We start from the raw sequence: 17,569 nt of genomic DNA on the forward strand, positions 1-17,569 counted from the left end.
CCACGAAGTTCGCTGTATGATCTTGGTCAAATCTCTTAACCTCTCTCAGTTGGTTCTATGGAAAATGCCAGACCTGTAGTATCTTCACACGTGTGTATGTAAACGCACAGAGTATACACTACCCACCAGCAGGAAGAGTGTTGGGGTCTGGGGAACGTGGGGGAGGAGCCACCTACACATTTTATCTTATTTCCTCCCGCACTGTCTGGGCCTTCTAGAGGCATCCGTATTCTACGTTGTCACGTCTGTGAGGAGTGGGGATACCGCCACCAACTTCACAGATTGTCGCAAGGATTTTTAAAGGATCCTACGGATAAAACTGTGCAGAATTGACCCTCACCGGGTATCAGCTCCCTTCTCTTCCCCGTGCCCGGATCTGCGTTAGGGATTCGCGTGTCTGCCTTTCTACTTGTAACTGTTTCTCTCCCTGTATCTGTGTTTGTGTGACGGGCCTTCTGGATATCCCTCTTTGGTTTATGGGTCCCTGAGCATGTGTGTGTGTGTGCGCGTGATACCTCTGTGCATGAGTTCTGTGTTTCAACACGTTCCCGTATCTGTGTGTGTTTAGACGTCAGTCTGTTGTGTACCTGAGTGTTTGTGGGTATCTAGATAGGCCGATGTGTGGCTGGGTTTGTGTTTTAGTGCGTGTGTCCATGTAACTGGGTATGCCAGTGTGGACGGGTGCACACGTGGGTGTGTCAGCCTGTGTTAGGCCTCTGTGTGGATTGTGGGAGGTTTCTCCGACCGTCCACATCCAACTGTTTCCCTCTGATCGTTGGCGGGGAGCTCTGCGCACAGATATTGACCCTACTCCCGGCTTCTCGAAGTCCCCAAGTGTGGGTGTTTCCCTCCTAGCTCTGCCCTTGGGCACAGGGCCAGGCTTGCGGCCTGGGACTGCTAGAGTGGGTATCTGCAAACACCTTGACGGCCCCACCCGGCAGCCCCCAACTCGAAGCCTCATCAGCTGGCAGGTGAGGCTGGTCATCCCCCTATTCTGGGGGTGAGAACCGAGAACTGAACACTTCTTGGAAAGCAGGGAGCCCTGTGGATCTTGGGTCAGGAAATCCCTGCTCTTTTGGCCTAGGTCAGTGCCCATCTGGCCCGGCTTTTTGTGTTTGTCAGAGGCAGCCAGACAGTTGGGAAACAAAGCATGTCTCCATGGCAACCCGCCTCTGGCTTCGAACTTGGGCCATTCGGTGGTTTTGTGGACCCTTCTTCAGGCTCAGTGCTGGGATGGGGGTAGGCGGTAGGATGAGTAACGAAGTTTCCGTTACGTGCACTGCACCCCCGTCACACACCCCAACACCCTCAAATACCTCCACACACTCACTACTTTCCTAGTTGAAATCGGGTGCTCAGATGGGGAAACTGGTGCCCAGAAAGGGCAAGCGTCTCACCCAAGGACACCCAGCAAGTTAGTGGCAGGATCAAGACGAGAACCGGGTTAGGTTAACTTTTGACAGGTCACTAAGGGCTGGTTGGATGACTCCTTTCCTTTGCAGACCCCACAATAAAGCTTCTCTCCACATTTCTACCGAGTTGTTAAAATTCTTACCATTCGCGCCCGCTTGTCTATGGGTGCAGTATTTTCTAATTACCTATTAAGACAAACTGCCACCAAAACAAATGGAAGGCTGGCTCTCAGTTAAAACCCAAACCATCACTTATAACTTGGGTTTCAAATTTTTAGTCCATCACGGTGTCGTCACTGTTCCCACTGAATTACTTTGTGGTAAGTAGAGGTTATACGTTGATTTATAAACTAAATTTATATGTAGAAAACATTGCTTTTTTCCATTTTAACGCTCAGATAAAAGGCAGGTGGCTTTTGTTTGAGGGGAAAAATAAAATTCTACTGCTAAAAGAGAAGGTTCGAAAACCCCTTTTCTATACTGCGTACGGCTAAGCGAGTGACAACCGGGTCACAGATGAACCGGTCCATCTGGGAGCCTGGAGCACAGAGCTGGTACTCCCGAGATGTTTGCTGAAAGAATGAATGGAATCAGAATTTGTTCCGCACTGGAGACTGGGCAATGGCAAGAGCTACCTGTCCTTTCTCTCTTGTTCCCCTGCTCCCCCCTCTCCTCTTCCCTCTCCTGTCTCTCTCTCCCCTTCCTTCCTCAGCCTTCTAGGAGCCAGCACCAACTCAGAGCTGGGAGCCCACCAGGCTCCGTCTCATTCCGGGCACCCACCACACGCCCCTTGGGTGCTTTCTCATCTCTCAACCCAGCAGGGGAAATGGGCGCAAGTAGGCTCAGGATCTGATTCTGAGATCTAAGAAGACCTCAGCAGATGTTGTTCGACACGTTAACCTGCTGCCTCAGATGCCAGCAGCCAGGGCAGGGGACCAGGGAATACCCACGGTGCGGAGGGGGCCTACACGCCTCCTCCCACTCCCACGTTAGGGAGGAGAGGGGAGGAGGGCCTCTTTCTATCTCATCCTCCCACTGGAAAGATCAAAGGGTAGATTCTTAGTTCGTTCTGAAATAGGAACCCCTTTGGGAATCTGGCTAAAGCTATGGCCCTTTCCCCAGAAAAATGCATGTAAATACATTCAGAGTTAAGCAGAACATTTGGGAGGCCCCAGGAGAAGTACTTTCTTTTTCCAGGGTCTTCACTGTCTACAGCTGAAAGCAGCTGGCATGGGGTAGGGAGGCTTGACATAAAGCAAGTGCTCAGTCAGGAAACACATACACCCACAAACACACTCGTGAGCACAAGGGAGTTTTAAATTCCACCTCTGCCCAGAGGGAACTGTGTGACTGCTGGCAACTCACTCCACCTCTTCTTAGGCTGTCTTATCCACGGAATAGGAATATTATTAATCACTCCATATCTCAATTTTGCAGAACTGCTTCTCCCTGCACTGTAATTTCAGCCCCTCCAATTAGTCTTAGAACAGAGGGCAGTCACAGGTGCTCCTACCCTTGGCTGTGTGATTTACAGCCTCTTTTCCTTCCTGGTGTTCCCTGTAAAATGAGGGAGGCTCAGCCACACCTTGGCCTGGCTGCCCAGTCTGGAGTTTGTGAGAAGACCGGGCCCAGCAGAGGACAAAGCTGGTGTCTATCGGAGGCAGGTCTCCCTGGGAGAGTGGGAGGTGGGGCAATCTTGGGTGGGTATGGGGGCAACATCAGGGTGGCCCTGGGGTTTCCAGAAACAGAGGGGGCAAAGCTGGAGGGCCTGGGGGCTGCTGCCCCAAGCCTGCTTGTTGCTGGTCTCCCTAGGGCTGCAGCTTCCTGCCTGGTCAGGTGACAGCCTGGTTCCAGGATGGACTTTGGGCCCTGCTGACATGGGCTGCTGGAAGGTCTGTTTCCTTACCTGCCCACAGGGCCAGCAAGGAAAGGTAGCTGAGCTGAGTAGTCATGAATCTAGAGGGCAGGGTTGCAGGCTAGCCCTTCCCAGGCTAGCCCTCTCTGGGTGTCTCCGAAATTTGTCTGTCCATTAGGCCAGGGGACAAGAGGGAAAGCTGGGGCTATTGGTCCAAGGGTGGTCCAGGTTGGAGTTGGAAGGTGAGACTGTCTGGCTGTTGGGAGTTAGAAGCAGTGAAGGGAAAATAACCCTGACTTCTTCCCACTCCCTCCTTCCCCACCTCCAAATCAGGGGACCCAATCTCTGAGCTGACTCCTGAGGATTGTGGGGATTTTTTTTTCTTCAATTTTTTAAAAAAGATTTTATTTTTAAGTAATCTCTATACCCAACATGGGACTTGAACGCACAACCCTGAGAACAAGAGTTGCACGTTCCACCGACTGGGCCAGCCAGGTGGCCCTCAATTTTTTTTTTTTTTTTTTTTTTTTTTTTTTTTAGTTAAGTAAGCTCTATGCCCAGTGTGGGACTTGAAGCCAGGACCCTGAGATCAAGAGTTGCATGCTCTACCACCTGAGCCAGCTAGGCACTCCTGGGGGTGGGGGGATTGTGGTTTGAGGGGAGCTTTTGCTAAGGAATTATATGAGCCACTGGCAGGGTCAACTTCATAGGCCCAGTCACCCCCCGGCCCTGATGTCAGACAGGCCCCACACTTGGTTGAATGCTCTGCTGCTGCCTGCTTGAAAAAAAATTTTTTTTTAAGATTTTTTAAATTTATTTATGAGATAGAGACAGCCAGCAAGAGAGGGAACACAAGCAGGGGGAGTGGGAGAGGAAGAAGCAGGCTCACATCAGAGGAGCCTGATGTGGGGCTCGATCCCATAACGCCGGGATCACACCCTGAGCCGAAGGCAGACGCTTAACCGCTGTGCCACCCAGGCGCCCCTTGAAGTTTTTAAGTAAGCTCTAGGCCCAACATGGGGCTCAAACTCACGACCCTGAGCTCGAGTCTCACGCTGCACCTACTGAGCCAGCCAGGGGCCCTGCCTTCTTGAAAATTTTAATAATTTTTGAACAAAAGTCTCTGCATTTTCACTCTGGAGTAGGCCCTGCAAATTATGTAGCCAGTCTCGGCTACCAGGAAGAAGGAGCTGCTGAAAGGGTTGGTGGGGGAAAAGACTGGCTAATATCCCTCTCTTGATGGTCCCTCCCAAAAGCCAGAGTATGTTTGCCTTCCTCTCTCCTCCCTACCGAGTGCTTCCAGACTATCCGACAGGCCACGTTCCTGGTTCCTGCAGGTTGCTCTTTCTCTGTGTCTCAGCCTTGCCTGTAACACCTCTCCTTTGACACTTACTAAGTGAGGGAGAGGAAGGGTCCTTAAGGCTAGTGCTGGGCTAGGCAGAGAGAACATGAGGACGGGGTCCATTGTGATCCCTGTGCCTGGCCCAGTGCCTGATCCAGAAGGGGTACTCTGGAATGTGGGCTAGACCTGAATGAATGGTGGTTAGATGGGGAAACTGAGGCCCAGCAAGGATAGTGATCTGCCTCAAACCCCCCAGGTTTGCCACAGCTGAACCCCTGGGGACACGCAGGGGGCTAAGGCAGGTTAGGGAGGCCAAACCCTGAGGTCTAATTATTTTCAGAGAGAGCATGAGCGGGGGAGCGAGGGGCAGAAAGAGAGGGAGAAGCAGATTCTCCACTGAACAGGGAGCCCTAAGCGGCCTGATCCTAGGACCCCTCAGATCATGACCTGAGGTGAAGGCAGATGTTTAAACAACTGAGCCACACAGGCACCCAAAAATTTTAATAATTTTTGTACAAAAGTCTCTGCATTTTCACTCTGGAGTAGGCCCTGCAAATTATGTAGCCAGTCTCGGCTACCAGGAAGAAGGAGCTGCTGAAAGGGCTGGTGGGGGAAAAGACTGGCTAATATCCCTCTCTTGATCGTCCCTCCCAAAAGCCAGAGTATGTTTGCCTTCCTCTCTCCTCCCTACCGAGTGCTTCCAGACTATCCGACAGGCCACGTTCCTGCACGTTGGTCTTTCTCTGTGTCTCAGCCTTGCCTGTAACACCTCTCCTTTGACACTTACTAAGTGAGGGAGAGGAAGGGTCCTTAAGGCTAGTGCTGGGCTAGGCAGAGAGAACATGAGGACGGGGTCCATTGTGATCCCTGTGCCTGGCCCAGTGCCTGATCCAGAAGGGGTACTCTGGAATGTGGGCTAGACCTGAATGAATGGTGGTTAGATGGGGAAACTGAGGCCCAGCAAGGATAGTGATCTGCCTCAAACCCCCCAGGTTTGCCACAGCTGAACCTCTGGGGACACGCAGGGGGCTAAGTCAGGTTAGGGAGGCCAAACCCTGAGGTCTAATTATTTTCAATGTTACGGTGAGTGCTGTCTACGCTATGCCAGGGCTGCCTGGACTGGGTACCCCAGACAAATGGGTCTCTGCCCTTGTGGAGACCAGGATCAGGAGAAAGCTATGTGTCCAGAGTCAGGTTGGATGGATAAAGGCAAACTCTAACTGGTGGGGTGCTGTGATCCCCTTCTTGGGACCCCTGAACCCACAGCTGGCCCCTAGGGCAATTTCTAGTGCTGGGGACCGGGCAGAGACAAGATCTAGATTGCTGGTCTTGGCTCCTCTGCTGCTGACCACCTCTGTGCTTTTGGGCAATCACTGTCCCCTCCTGGCTTCAGTTTCCCTTTTGTGCTAGGGGGGTAACACTCCCTGTGCTGCTTCCCTCATGGCTTGTTGTGGGATCTGATGGTTTAAAAGTGCTTGGTCAGCTATGATAAAGAGCCAGAGGCCTGGAGGAAATGAGCACAGCACTTTCATGATTCTTAAAGGCTTTCTTCCGCACGACCATCCTTAGTCACACTTCTTACCCACAGAGGATCTCAAAGCCCCTTAGAAGCTGTGAGTTTATCAAGCCCAAGATCAGCCTTCATCTGTGTTGAGCATCTCCGTGGAGAATCCAGACCCAGGCAGGGGTGCCCTGGGGCCCGACAGCGAAGTCCAAGGGTAAACTGAGGCACGACTCTCCTCATCCCTCTCACTAAAAGGGTGAAGCGAGAGTGCAGGAAGCATGGATCCCAGCTCCACACCGAGGGTTGACACTGGGAGAAGGTGCGATGAATTGGGGGTTAGGAGTGATGGGGAGACTCCCAAATCGCCCGGCTGGAGAGGAAGGCCCACTGTCGGTCACAGGTCTCAGGTGTGTCTGCAGCCTCAGTCTCTAGAGCAAACCTCCAAAGCCGTCTGCGTCCTGGAAAGAATTCTCAGAATTCCCATATTCCAGGAGAAGAATGCTCGAACCCCCAGGTCCTCCCAGTGAACTCAGGATACCTAGCTGTCCTGGGGTCCAAGTCCAGACTTCCAACGCCGCCTCCGGGACCCTCCGCAAAAGCGATCCGGCTTTCGCGCCCTGCGCGGCTCACCGAACCCCAGGACCGCTCCTCCCGTCCCGCCCCGCGACCCCGCCCTCTGGGTCCCCGGGCCGCCGCGCCACCCACCCGCGCCCGCCCTCCCCCGGCCCTGGGAGCGCCCGGAGCCGGAGGCGGCCGGGGAGGCGGCGGGCACCGCCCCCCCGCCCGCCGCCTCCCTCCTGGCTGCCGGCCGGCCTCCGCGCCGCCCGCCGCCCGGCCCGCCCCTCCCGCGCCGCTCCCGCCGCCCGGCCGCTCCCCGCGGGCTCCGCTTCCGCCGCCCAAACTTTTCTCCCGCGCGTCTCCCCGCGGCGGCCGCCTGCCCGCGCGCCCGCGCCGCACATGGGTGCCCCGCCGCAGGGGGCCTGACCCCCGCCCGAGGTCCGCCCACCGCGCCATGGCGGCCAGCGCGCCCCCCGCCGCACCTGCGGCAGACGAGCCGGGGGGCCCGGGCGGCCGCCCGCGCAGGAAGAAGTCCCGCTCCGGCGCGTCCGGCCTCCGCCGCGCCTTCAGCTGGCTGCGGGGCAAGCGGCGCAAGAAGAAGGCGGCGGGGGCAGAGGGCGCCGAATCGGCCGCCCCCCGGGCCAAGAAGGCGGACGACAAGGCCAGGCGGGCCAAGGGTAAAGGCCGAGGTAAGGCGGCGCGGCACCTGGGCTGCGCGCCGGGCGGCGCCGAGGGTGCGGACGGGGTGGCTCCGCCGGGGGTACGCGGCGTGTTGGTGGGGTGAACCCCTAGGCGCCGAGGTACTGGGGAGCGGAGAGCCCGGGGCTCAGCCCGAGCACCCCCATTCTACGCCGCCCCCCAGCATTTCCCAGACGCAGCCCGACCCTATTCTAGGGGGAAGGGACCCCCGGCTGGGGCAGGAATCTCCTGGCTTGAGCAGGAAGTGCTGGCAGGCTGGCTGTTGGGACGGTGAGGCAGTCCCCCCTCCCCCAGGCTCACCCAGGTTCTGCCCTCTGCTGAGTCAGGGGGTCGGAGACTTGGCTGTGGCCTGGGGCCCATGGGAGAGGCAAATGGCCTTGCGTCTCTCGTGGGGATTCCTCCGGTGCAGAAGGTCAGCTGCACTCAAAGGTGTTTCAGCCCCACAAAGGACCCGGCGTGGGGCACAGCATGCTCTTAACGGTGTTAGCTTTTCCCACCTGGCCCCCCTCACTCCCCTGGGCCAAACCGCAACCATGCACCTCCTGGGGGGGGGTGAGCTCACCGGTGAGAACCAACCATGGCCCCCCTCCCCATCACTCCTTCCCCATTCCTGGTGGAAACATGCCAGTGCTGGAAGTGTGCTTACAGATGGGGAAAACTGAGGCCCAAATTAATGGAGAGTTTGTACTTAAAATACAGCCAATTCCCTGTCTCTGGGCTCTCTCTGGTCTGATGGATGGGTGGTCTGAGCAGAGGGCAGGGGTGGCTAACTTGGCCCATCCCTGCTGGCGGTCACTTTCTTTTTGAGCACTTGCTTGGTGGTTTTCTCATTTCCCCCCTCTGTTTCTGTCTCCCGTTTGAGGGGTAGGGCATGAGTCTCTGCAGGAGGGTGGGGCTCCCTTGGGGCATGCCCAGCTCCGAAGTCTACCTTTCCTCTGGCTCGAGCTGCAGTGCCAGAGGTGAGGAAATGGCGGTGTGTGCGGGCCCATCCCATTCTGTGTTTACCCTCCCAGTGTCCTTTAACCACCTCCTCTACGGGAGAATGAGAAGGAACGTTTGAGGGGTCAGGAAGAGGGTGAAAAGCCTCTTGTGTGATTGCATCCGGCCTGATCTTCCTTTTGGATGAGGGCCTTTGGCCCAGGCACAAATAGAAGTCAGGGTGCTGGGGTAGGGATGGCCTGGGCCAAGCCCTGAGGGAGGGTTTGGGTGAGGGGTGTTTCTCAGGGCTCTGCACACCCAGCTGGATGCAGAGTCTGTCCTGAGGCTGTCCCACTGGGATTCAGTCTGAAGTCATCCCCATCTCAAGAGGGCATGGGTCAGAATTGCAGCAGGATGGATTCTGGTTAGATCGTCAGGATTGGAGATAGAAGGCTAGTGGTGTACCCCAGAGCAGTGGACCCTTTTCGCCTCGGAGACCAACCTGGAGGCAGGGGCTGGAAAAGCTGACTCTGTCCGTCCCTGCTCCAACAGCCTGGGTTGGGGTCATTGGGTCAATGGTAGGCCTCCCCTTGCGTTGTGTTAGGTATCTGGTAGCACTGCGCTTTCTGGGCAGCAGGTCGCCTGATTTGAGCCCACGTGCATAGGAAACACCTCCCTGCCCCTGGCTGTTGTTTCTCTAGGTCTGGGGGTGGCCCCAGGTCTGACTAGAGGAAGTCCTGCTCCCTTGTGCTCCAGCCTCCTATTATTCCAATTGTTTCCTTGTCACCTGCCTGGCCCAACTTCTTTTCTGTTTATTAAGAGAAATAAATCCGATCTCTCTAATCTCCATTGGCACTGCTGGTCAGGAAGGGGAAGCCCAAAGAAGGCTTAACTCTTTCTGGGGAAAATGTTCAGAATGGAGACTGGGGGAGATGGGAAGGAGGAAGATACAGAAAATTCCTGAGAGGTCAGGGGCCTTGGCTTGGAAGCTCCCCCATTCCAGTCTCTGAGATGCAGGTCGTGGCTCCCCTAATCTGACTTTTCTACAGTAAGTTGGGAAAACTGAGCTTGGAGTCGAATTTTGAGCCCTTGTCTTCCAGGACCACCCTGCACAGACTTAGAAAGAAAAGAGAGGAAATCTGACAGTTACCGATTATTCTGAATGTGCCAGGAGCCCTGCATCCATTAGCTCACTTGAGCCCCTTTGCAGATGAGAAAATTGAGGCTCAGGGACAGTGAGTGCCTCATTTGCCCAAACTGGGATTCGAACTCAAACCATCTGCCTCCAGAACTGGTACTGTTTTCATGAAGAGGATATGCGGGTGGGACACAGACCAGCGGGTAAGGCTGACAGATCTTCTCATCCAACCCATTCTACAGATGGCAGAAGGCCCAGAGAGAAGTGAGGGGAGCTGACAGAGTGGGAGGAGTAGGAGAGTCGGGCAAATGCGAGTTCAAATCTTGGCTCCGTCGCTAGCAAGCCCGTGACATTGGGCAGCAGCCTCTCTGTGACCCCACTGATTCCATTACTGTCTCAGGGAAGAACGGGGACCTTCTCACAGGGGTGACCCTCTGGCTGGACATGGCCTTGGTGGGTCCGTGACTCCAAAATTTCTATCTCTGTAAGATTCTCACAGGAGCGAATGTGGAAGTTAGAGGAACATGAAATCACCACAGAAATGCAAAGGCTTGTTCTTACTCATCACACTCATCTGAGCTCGAAGGACCCAGTCTGGAGGGAACGGGCTCAGAGGCTGACGGGACAACGCTGCTGCCCCCCACCCCCGCCCCGCCCCAGGCCTCATGATACCCGCAGATCGTGAGCCCCTCTAAGCCTCAGTTTCCTGGTCTGTAAAATAGGGAGACTCACTCCTGGCTTTACAGGGCTGTTTCAGGGGTCAAATGAGATAACAGAGATGCAAGTGCTTCGTGAACTGTGGAGAATGGTCTAGAAGGGAGCAGGTTTCCGCGGTTGTGATGCTGAGGACTTGGACATTAGCTGCTCCTTGTTTGGAAATCAACTCTCGGTTACACCTCAGATACCCATGGCCGTGATGATGACGATTGAGGGGGGAGTCCTGGAAGGTGGACTCACCCTTGTCCAACAGAAGACTCAGGCATAAGAAAAGGTAAACAAAGAAGAATCCATATTTTCCAGAAATATCACCTGGACTCTAGACAAGTATGTGGGGAGGAAGTGTTTCTGGGACAGATGCCAGGACTGGAGCCCAACAGATAACCAGGGGAGGCTCTCTGCAGGAGGTGAGCAGTGTAGAAGGAGGGCAGGGTGCTGGCTGATTTGATTTATTTATTTATTTGAGAGAGAGAGAGAGTGGGTGGAGGGGAAGAGGGAGAGGAGAGAGAGAATCTCAAGGAGACTCCACGCTGAGGGGGAAGCCGGAAGCGGGGCTTGATCCCATAACCCCGAGATCACGACCCATGCCAAATCAAGAGTCGGGTGCTCAACCTACTGAGCCACCCAGGCGCTCCGGGTGCTGGCTAATTTGAAGAAGTAACATGAAGGCTGCTTTATCAGACCCTGGCTGGGCATTTTCACGAGTGTTTTCCTTTGTCCTCACCGCAACCTGGGAGGTGGGCAGTTATTACCATTGACACGTGAGAAAACAGGCCCAGTAGGTGAAAGTAAGTTGATCGAGGTCACTCAGCTTCATTCATTTGAAAACGACATATTCTTTATGATGTGGTGTCGGGCACTGTTCAGGGTAGTGCGAATCCCTGGGACAGGACAGGCAAGGTCCCCACCTGCATGGAAATGACGTTCATGGCGTGGCAAGGACAGAAGCACTCAGTCGGCCTCCCCTTCCCGAGGCCACACTCTTGAAACCAAACAGTATGAGGCCAGATATGTTTCTGACTCTGGAGACGAGGAACCAGTAACCACTGTAGGAGTATGTAGCCCTCCTGAAGGTTCCTCTTGGGGAGTGGGCAGCGGCCGGGGGGAGGGGGGTCAGAGTACGGGTGGCTTCCGTACTGGAAGAATTGAGGTCCAGCAGATTTAACCTGAACTCTGGCCACTCACTCAGGAGGAACTGTCCTTGGTGTGGGGTTGTGGAGAGACTCCTGAGTTTGAGTTCTGCCCCACTGTGGGCCACACATGCCCTGTCTAGACAAAGATGGGGTTTCATGGCCTCTGAGAGCCTTTCTGGTTCTAGAATTCTGGTTTGAGAATGGGCTGGGGCCATAAGGGTGGGAGCTATGCTCAGGAAAGGAGAGTCTGCCTTTTGGCCAGTCACGGACAAGACATTGGGACCCAGTGGTCTAGGTGTTATAGTAAGGTGTGCAGGGAGAATCTGTGTGAGTAATGCCATCTCTCTCTGCTGAGGAAGGGGCCTGTGTTGCTCTTTTGTTTTTTAATTAAATTTTATTATTTATTTTATTATTTATTTTTTTTTTTAAAAAGATTTTATTTATTTATTTGACAGAGATAGAGACAGCCAGCGAGAGAGGGAACACAAGCAGGGGGAGTGGGAGAGGAAGAAGCAGGCTCCTAGCGGAGGAGCCTGATGTGGGGCTCGATCCTAGAATGCTGGGATCACGCCCTGAGCCAAAGGCAGACGCTTAACCGCTGTGCCACCCAGGCGCCCCTAATTAAATTTTATTTTTTAAAAAGATTTTATTTATTTATTTGAGAGAGAGAGAGAGAGAGAACGAGTGGGGTTAGGGGCAGAGGGAGAGGCAGACTCCCCACTGAGCAGGGAACCTGATGCCGGGCTTCATCCCAGGATCCTGGGATCATGACCTGAGCCAAAAGCAGACACTTAACCAACTGAGCCACCCAGGTCCCCCTGTGTAGCCCTTTGAAAGTAAAGTGAGGACCCAAAGGCACTTTGGGTAATGGACACTTTGCCTATCTAAGGGCAGGATAGTGTCTGTTTGCTTTTCTCCCTTTCTTTCTTTCTTTCTGGGGGCAGGCAGAGGGAGAGGGAAAGAGAGAGACTCTTAAGCAGCCTCCATGTCCCACACGGAGCCCACGCAGGGCTCGATCTCAGGACCCTGAGATCGTGCCATGAGATGAAATGAAGTCAGATGCTTAACTGGCTGCAACACCCAGGCGCCCCTCTGTTTGCTTTTCAGTAAACACTCCATGTACTTCCACATTCTGTGCCGTTGCATGCGCTGTTTCCCCTCCGCAGGGTGCGCTTGCCTTCACCTTTCTACCCACTAAACTCCCATTCATCTCTCAAGGCCAGGCGCCAGCGTCATCATCTCTGTGACAGCCCCCAGGGAAATTACTGCCTCCAGACTAGAGCAGGGTGCTTAAGGGCTTTGGAATTGGACAGTCTGTTTTTCGGGCCCCCTGCTTGGGTAGGGCCTCTCAGGGTCCTTAGCCTGGGGCCTGGACCAATGTGATTGGGGTAGGGCTCCCTCTGCTGTGGGATACATCCAGTGGGGGAGTGACTTCCATAGGGGAATCTGTCCACCTCCTCCAGGCCCCTGGGAAGGGATGGGCATTATCTGCTTTGGGTCCAGATGGGAGAGGGAGCCTCACTAAGGGATATCAAAATACTTAGTAAGTATTTAATATTAGATTAATAAGTACCTACTATGTGCCAGACATGTCCTGGGGATGAATGAGAGACAAGGTCCCAGTCTCATGAACCTCATCATCTGAGGGAGGAACCAGACATTGAACAGGTAATTAAGGGTCAAGAAGTGAGACAAAGGAGGAACAGAGTGATCCCAGGGGTGACATCAGGGATGGCTTCCCGGAGGAGGTGACACGTGAACTAAAATGGAAGGTTAAGGGGAAGCTGGGGTTGAGGGATTTGCAGTGCTGGGATCGGGCAAGGCACCTGCAAGGGGCTGGGGCCAGTTGGCGGTTTGGGTTCTGTGGGTATAGGAATCGCCATACCTCACTGTTCTGAACAGCCTGAGGGCAGGAGCTGGGTTGATGGTCCATTCCCTCTGCCCTGCCCAGCACAGGGCCTCGCACAAAGTGGCTTTGGGTAATAGGTGGGTGATCCGACATGGGCCCCAGAGCATGGGCATCTGCCGATCCTAGGTGCTCAGAGTCGATGGCCTGAGACGCCCCAGGCTGCCCTCGTGGCACACACAGACGGGCAGCCGAGGCCCAGAGGACGAAGTGTCTTACTCAAGGTCGTACAGCCGGCCAGCGTTAGAGGTGGAGTCGGAGCCCTCACCTGCCAGGCTGACCTCAGCTTCCCTACTCCTTTGTTCAGACTTCAGATGGAAAATCCTGTCCCAGAGAGGTGCCTCCACCAGGAGTGGGATGAGGTGAGCAGGAAGCTGAGGCCACGAAGGCCTCCATCCCCTCCCTTACCTCCAACACCTTCGGGGGCTCATTCCCGCTGCCTCTCCCTCTCCCTCTTCGTGGAGGCCTCAAATCCCCACCCATGGCACACATCCCAGCGTTCTGGAAATCCCCTTCAGGCTAGGGTGGGCCCTCCCCCCACTATTCTGTCCCTCTCCTGCCTCTGAGGCAGGGCTGCCAGCAAGGTTTGCCGAACTGGGGTGGCTACATCCTGTGGCCAGCAAAATCTCCAGGAGAGGCTCCCCTTAGCCAGCTGTCCCCCGGAAGTCCCCCTCTCCCCAACCCTCAGAGCTGTCTCAGCTGCTCCTGGCCTGTCACATGCTGATGAAAACTAATGAGAGGAGGCATTGTATATTGTTTGGGCCACGCTGAAAGTGGTGGAGTGGGGAGAGCAGGTATCCACACCTCCATCTTCCGTCTGCAGAGCCGGCAGACCCCATGGCCACCTCTGGCCCCTTGGCCGACTTGGGGGAGAAGTAGGTGGCAGCAGCTTCATGGGGCAGGAGGGGTGAAATCTTTGTCCATCTCTCCCATTATTACACCACACTGTCTCTCTGCTTTTGTGTCTCCTGCCCTCAGGGGCCGGTCCATCAAAGGTTGTCAGCTCTACTCACAGGGGGCCCAGCCCTGTGATTGGCACAAAGGGGAGACCAAGACAGTTCAGCCGGCAAAGGGTTTTTTAAACCCCAAATCTTCTGGCAAAGTGCATCATTCCCAGGAGGCCGCTGCTGTGGTCTGCTCCAGGTCGGGCCTCCTGTCTGCTTAGGATACCCCTCTCCTCCAAGTCTCTAGCTCGGCGAGGTCTGCACCACCGTTCAAGAGAGTCACGAGGCACTCAAGCCCAGTGTTGTCGTTTCCAGGTGTTCTGGTCTTCCAAACCAGCTCCTTCTTCCCACGGTTCTACCCCAGGCTCTCTTATGCTTTTGGCTGTGGGCAATACTCTTCCTCTCAGATCCTGGAGCCCGCACAGCCTTTGTAGTGAAAGAACGTGAGATTGGGACTCTTCTGCCCGCACCTGTTCACCTCTCCCAGTATGAAGTGACATCATCACCACCTCCGTCCGCAGGCAGGCCCCACGGTCTCCGCTTCCACCCACTCCGGCTCCACACCCACAGCCCGCCTGCTGCGCGCCCAGCACTGCTCCCCTCAGGCTTACTCAGGGGAGGGAGGCGATCACTGTCTTGAGGAGCTTGTTTTCTGATTGGAAAGGGAGATGCCAGAAGGAACTGTTGTCTTGAGACGGGTGTTGGGATGGTGTTACACAGGGTGCTGGGGGGCCCTGGGGTGTGATCGGTTCTATCAGAGGGCAGCACTAGTGCCTGCGGGAGCACAGAGGGCTGAGCTGGGGGAGGAGGGGTGAAAGGAAGACTTCCTGGAGGAACAGACTGTTGAGGAGGGTATTGAGGAGAACGAGGAATCTTCCAGACAAAGGTGGAGGAGGAAGCAGCACATGGGAAGGCCTGGAGGCGTGCAGTGGGAGCGGTGGGGTGGTGGCGAGCAGCGTTGTGGCTGGAGCTCTGAGAATGAGAGGGGTGTGGTGGGAGATGAGGTTGAACTGGGGACAGGACAGTTGCTGCAAGGTCTCTTGCAAAGGCCAAGGCACCTGCTACCTTCCAGACATCCCTTGAAGCTCTTTGCATATCTGCTGTTGCTCAACTCGTGCCAAGGGATCTGGATGTTATCGTTGAGTGTTTTCTCTGCTCCTCCACGCCACCTTTCCCCTTTATGGGCCCCATCTGTAAATTAAGGGAATCGGGCTAGCAGATACTCTCTGAGGTCTCTTCCAGCTTTGACACTAGGGCCCTCTTCTCTGTACAAAGCAGGTGCCTGGTACACACATTTTGGTATATAGTGTATGTTTGACCAGTGTTTTCTGGATGGAAAACCCCTCAGGGACAGCATTGTTGTTAACCTCAAACTCTTATCAAGGCATGGGCCTCAAGGAGGGTGGGGATCAGCTTTGACTCTCCCATTTCTCAGGGAGGGATGTGGTGCCCTGGAACCATGGGGCATAAGAGGCAGCATAGTGTAGTGGAGGGGCTTGCCCAGTGGCAAAAAGGATGAGCGATATGGGACGAACTGAGGGCTTTGGACTCCCAGCCCAGCGGTGTCTCTGCTACACCATGCTGCCCCTAGTTGGAGAGACAGGGCACAGCAATGGTAAAGGAGAGTCACTGATCAGGCTGCTGGGCTCTGGGCACAAGGGCACTTGGGAGGACACAGAGGTAAGGACAGCCTGGCAGCCTGGAAGGTTTCTGGAAGAAGTGAAGCCTGGCCTAGGTTTGAAAAACAAAAGACTTGTACCAGGGGAGATGAGTGACAGGCACAAAGACATGGGTGGCTTCACATACATTTACCTACACACTCCATTACTTATACTCACAGCCACAATGCGACAGAGCCAGTCACAGTTACACAGACAGATACACAAAAGCACACATCCAGACTTTGAAAACAGACTCCATACGGACATAGGCACACAGTCACACACACAGATGATGACACAGAGGGATCCAAGTGTTCAGGGTCACAGATACACAGGTATGCAACTACACAGCCACAGTCACGCATACAATTACCGACGCTCAATTACACGCACAGGCACAGATAAACCGGGGGGGTAGTAGCATGGTCAGTGGTATCGGAGTCAGTCTGGGTCTGAGTCCCAGCTCTGTAGCTTACTGCTGTTTGACTTTGGGCCAGTCAGCTGACTTCATGGAACCTCGATTTCCCCATCTGTAAAATGGGGATGATAAAAGTACCTACCTTATAGAATTGTTTTGTGGCATGAAAGCAATTATCAGAGTACCTGGCACATAGTAAGCGCTATATAAAAGGGTGCTGTTATTCCGAACACGATTACCCCAGAAATACAGTCTGATCGATACATTTGTACACACAGGCACAGAGACAGGAGATACACACACAGACACGTGACACTCACGGGGTGGGGGCCTGGTGGGCCCTAGCAGCAGCGGGGCTCCGGACCCCGCCTGTCTGGGGCCCTGCTCCGAGTTCTCCGGGCTTCACTGCAGTCCTCAGAGAGGCTGGGAGAGCGGGCCACCCGCCTGCCCCACCTGGTCACGCCAGCCTTTCCCGAGCGCTCTGGGTGGGGTGGCTCAGCTGGTCTCCCAGGTCCTGGGAGGGGCGGAGCCTACGGGACGCGCGCCAGGCCCCGCCCCTCCGCCGTCCCCGCCCCCGGCCCGGCCATTGGCTGCAGAGCCCGGAGGCGTGGCTGAGCTGGGGCTGGGGGCGCCTGCGGTGGCCGCCCGCGCGTCTCTCTGCCTCCCTCCCGGGGCTGCGGGCCCGGCGGCCGGGCTGGTCGGGCTGCGCTAGGGTTTCCGCGCCGGCTCCCGCGCCCGCCATGGGCAACTCACACCACAAGAGGAAGGCCCCCAGCGGCCCCCGGGCCCGCAGCTTCTGGCGGTTCGGGCGGTCGGCGAAGCGGCCGGCAGGTAGGGGCCGGGGGTGGGGGCGGGGCAGGCGGGGAGGAGGGTCTCCCTGCCGCAGCCGCCGCCACCGCTGCTGCCCCCTCCCGGGGCTTGGTGGGTGTGAGTGCGGGGGGCCGGGAATCCCCCGCACAGACCCCACCCCTCACATGCGCAAAGAGGCACACGCACATACGAATACCCACGGGCGGGCACACGTACATGTTCACAATTTTCAGGCACACATAACACCCACTCAGATGTACGGACATGCAGACGCAAAATCACATACACATTCACACCCGCAGCATCGCTGTAGGACGCACAGACCCCGAGACACAGGTACATGTACCTAGGTATAAGGTTTATACTGCCACGCGAATTCTACCACACGCGCAGATTCACACAGTCGCACACACACACATCAGTCATGTAGGTACAGTTGCCCAGCAGCTTAGGCACACAGATGTACATACGGGTTCAGAACTGCACAATCAGCCAGACTCCCACTCTCAAGCTCAAAGACAGACCCTAAGGCGCTTGTACACACACACACACAC

The 17,569-nt window shown here is 55.5% G+C and overlaps 1 protein-coding gene across 1 annotated transcript in view; it reads left to right on the forward strand.

The window, feature by feature from the left end:
• Nucleotides 1–7,125: 7,125 nt before the first annotated feature.
• KIAA1522 (KIAA1522 ortholog) overlaps nucleotides 7,126–17,569 on the forward strand; it is a 27,798-nt gene continuing 17,354 nt past the window's right edge. Inside the window, exon 1 of the mRNA XM_040619194.1 lies at nucleotides 7,126–7,360. Coding sequence (XP_040475128.1) covers nucleotides 7,126–7,360 — 235 coding nt within the window. The remainder of the gene's footprint in view (nucleotides 7,361–17,569) is intronic.

Source organism: Ursus maritimus, unplaced genomic scaffold (genome assembly GCF_017311325.1).
Source record: "Ursus maritimus isolate PB19 unplaced genomic scaffold, ASM1731132v1 scaffold_32, whole genome shotgun sequence".
Lineage (NCBI taxonomy): Eukaryota > Metazoa > Chordata > Mammalia > Carnivora > Ursidae > Ursus > Ursus maritimus.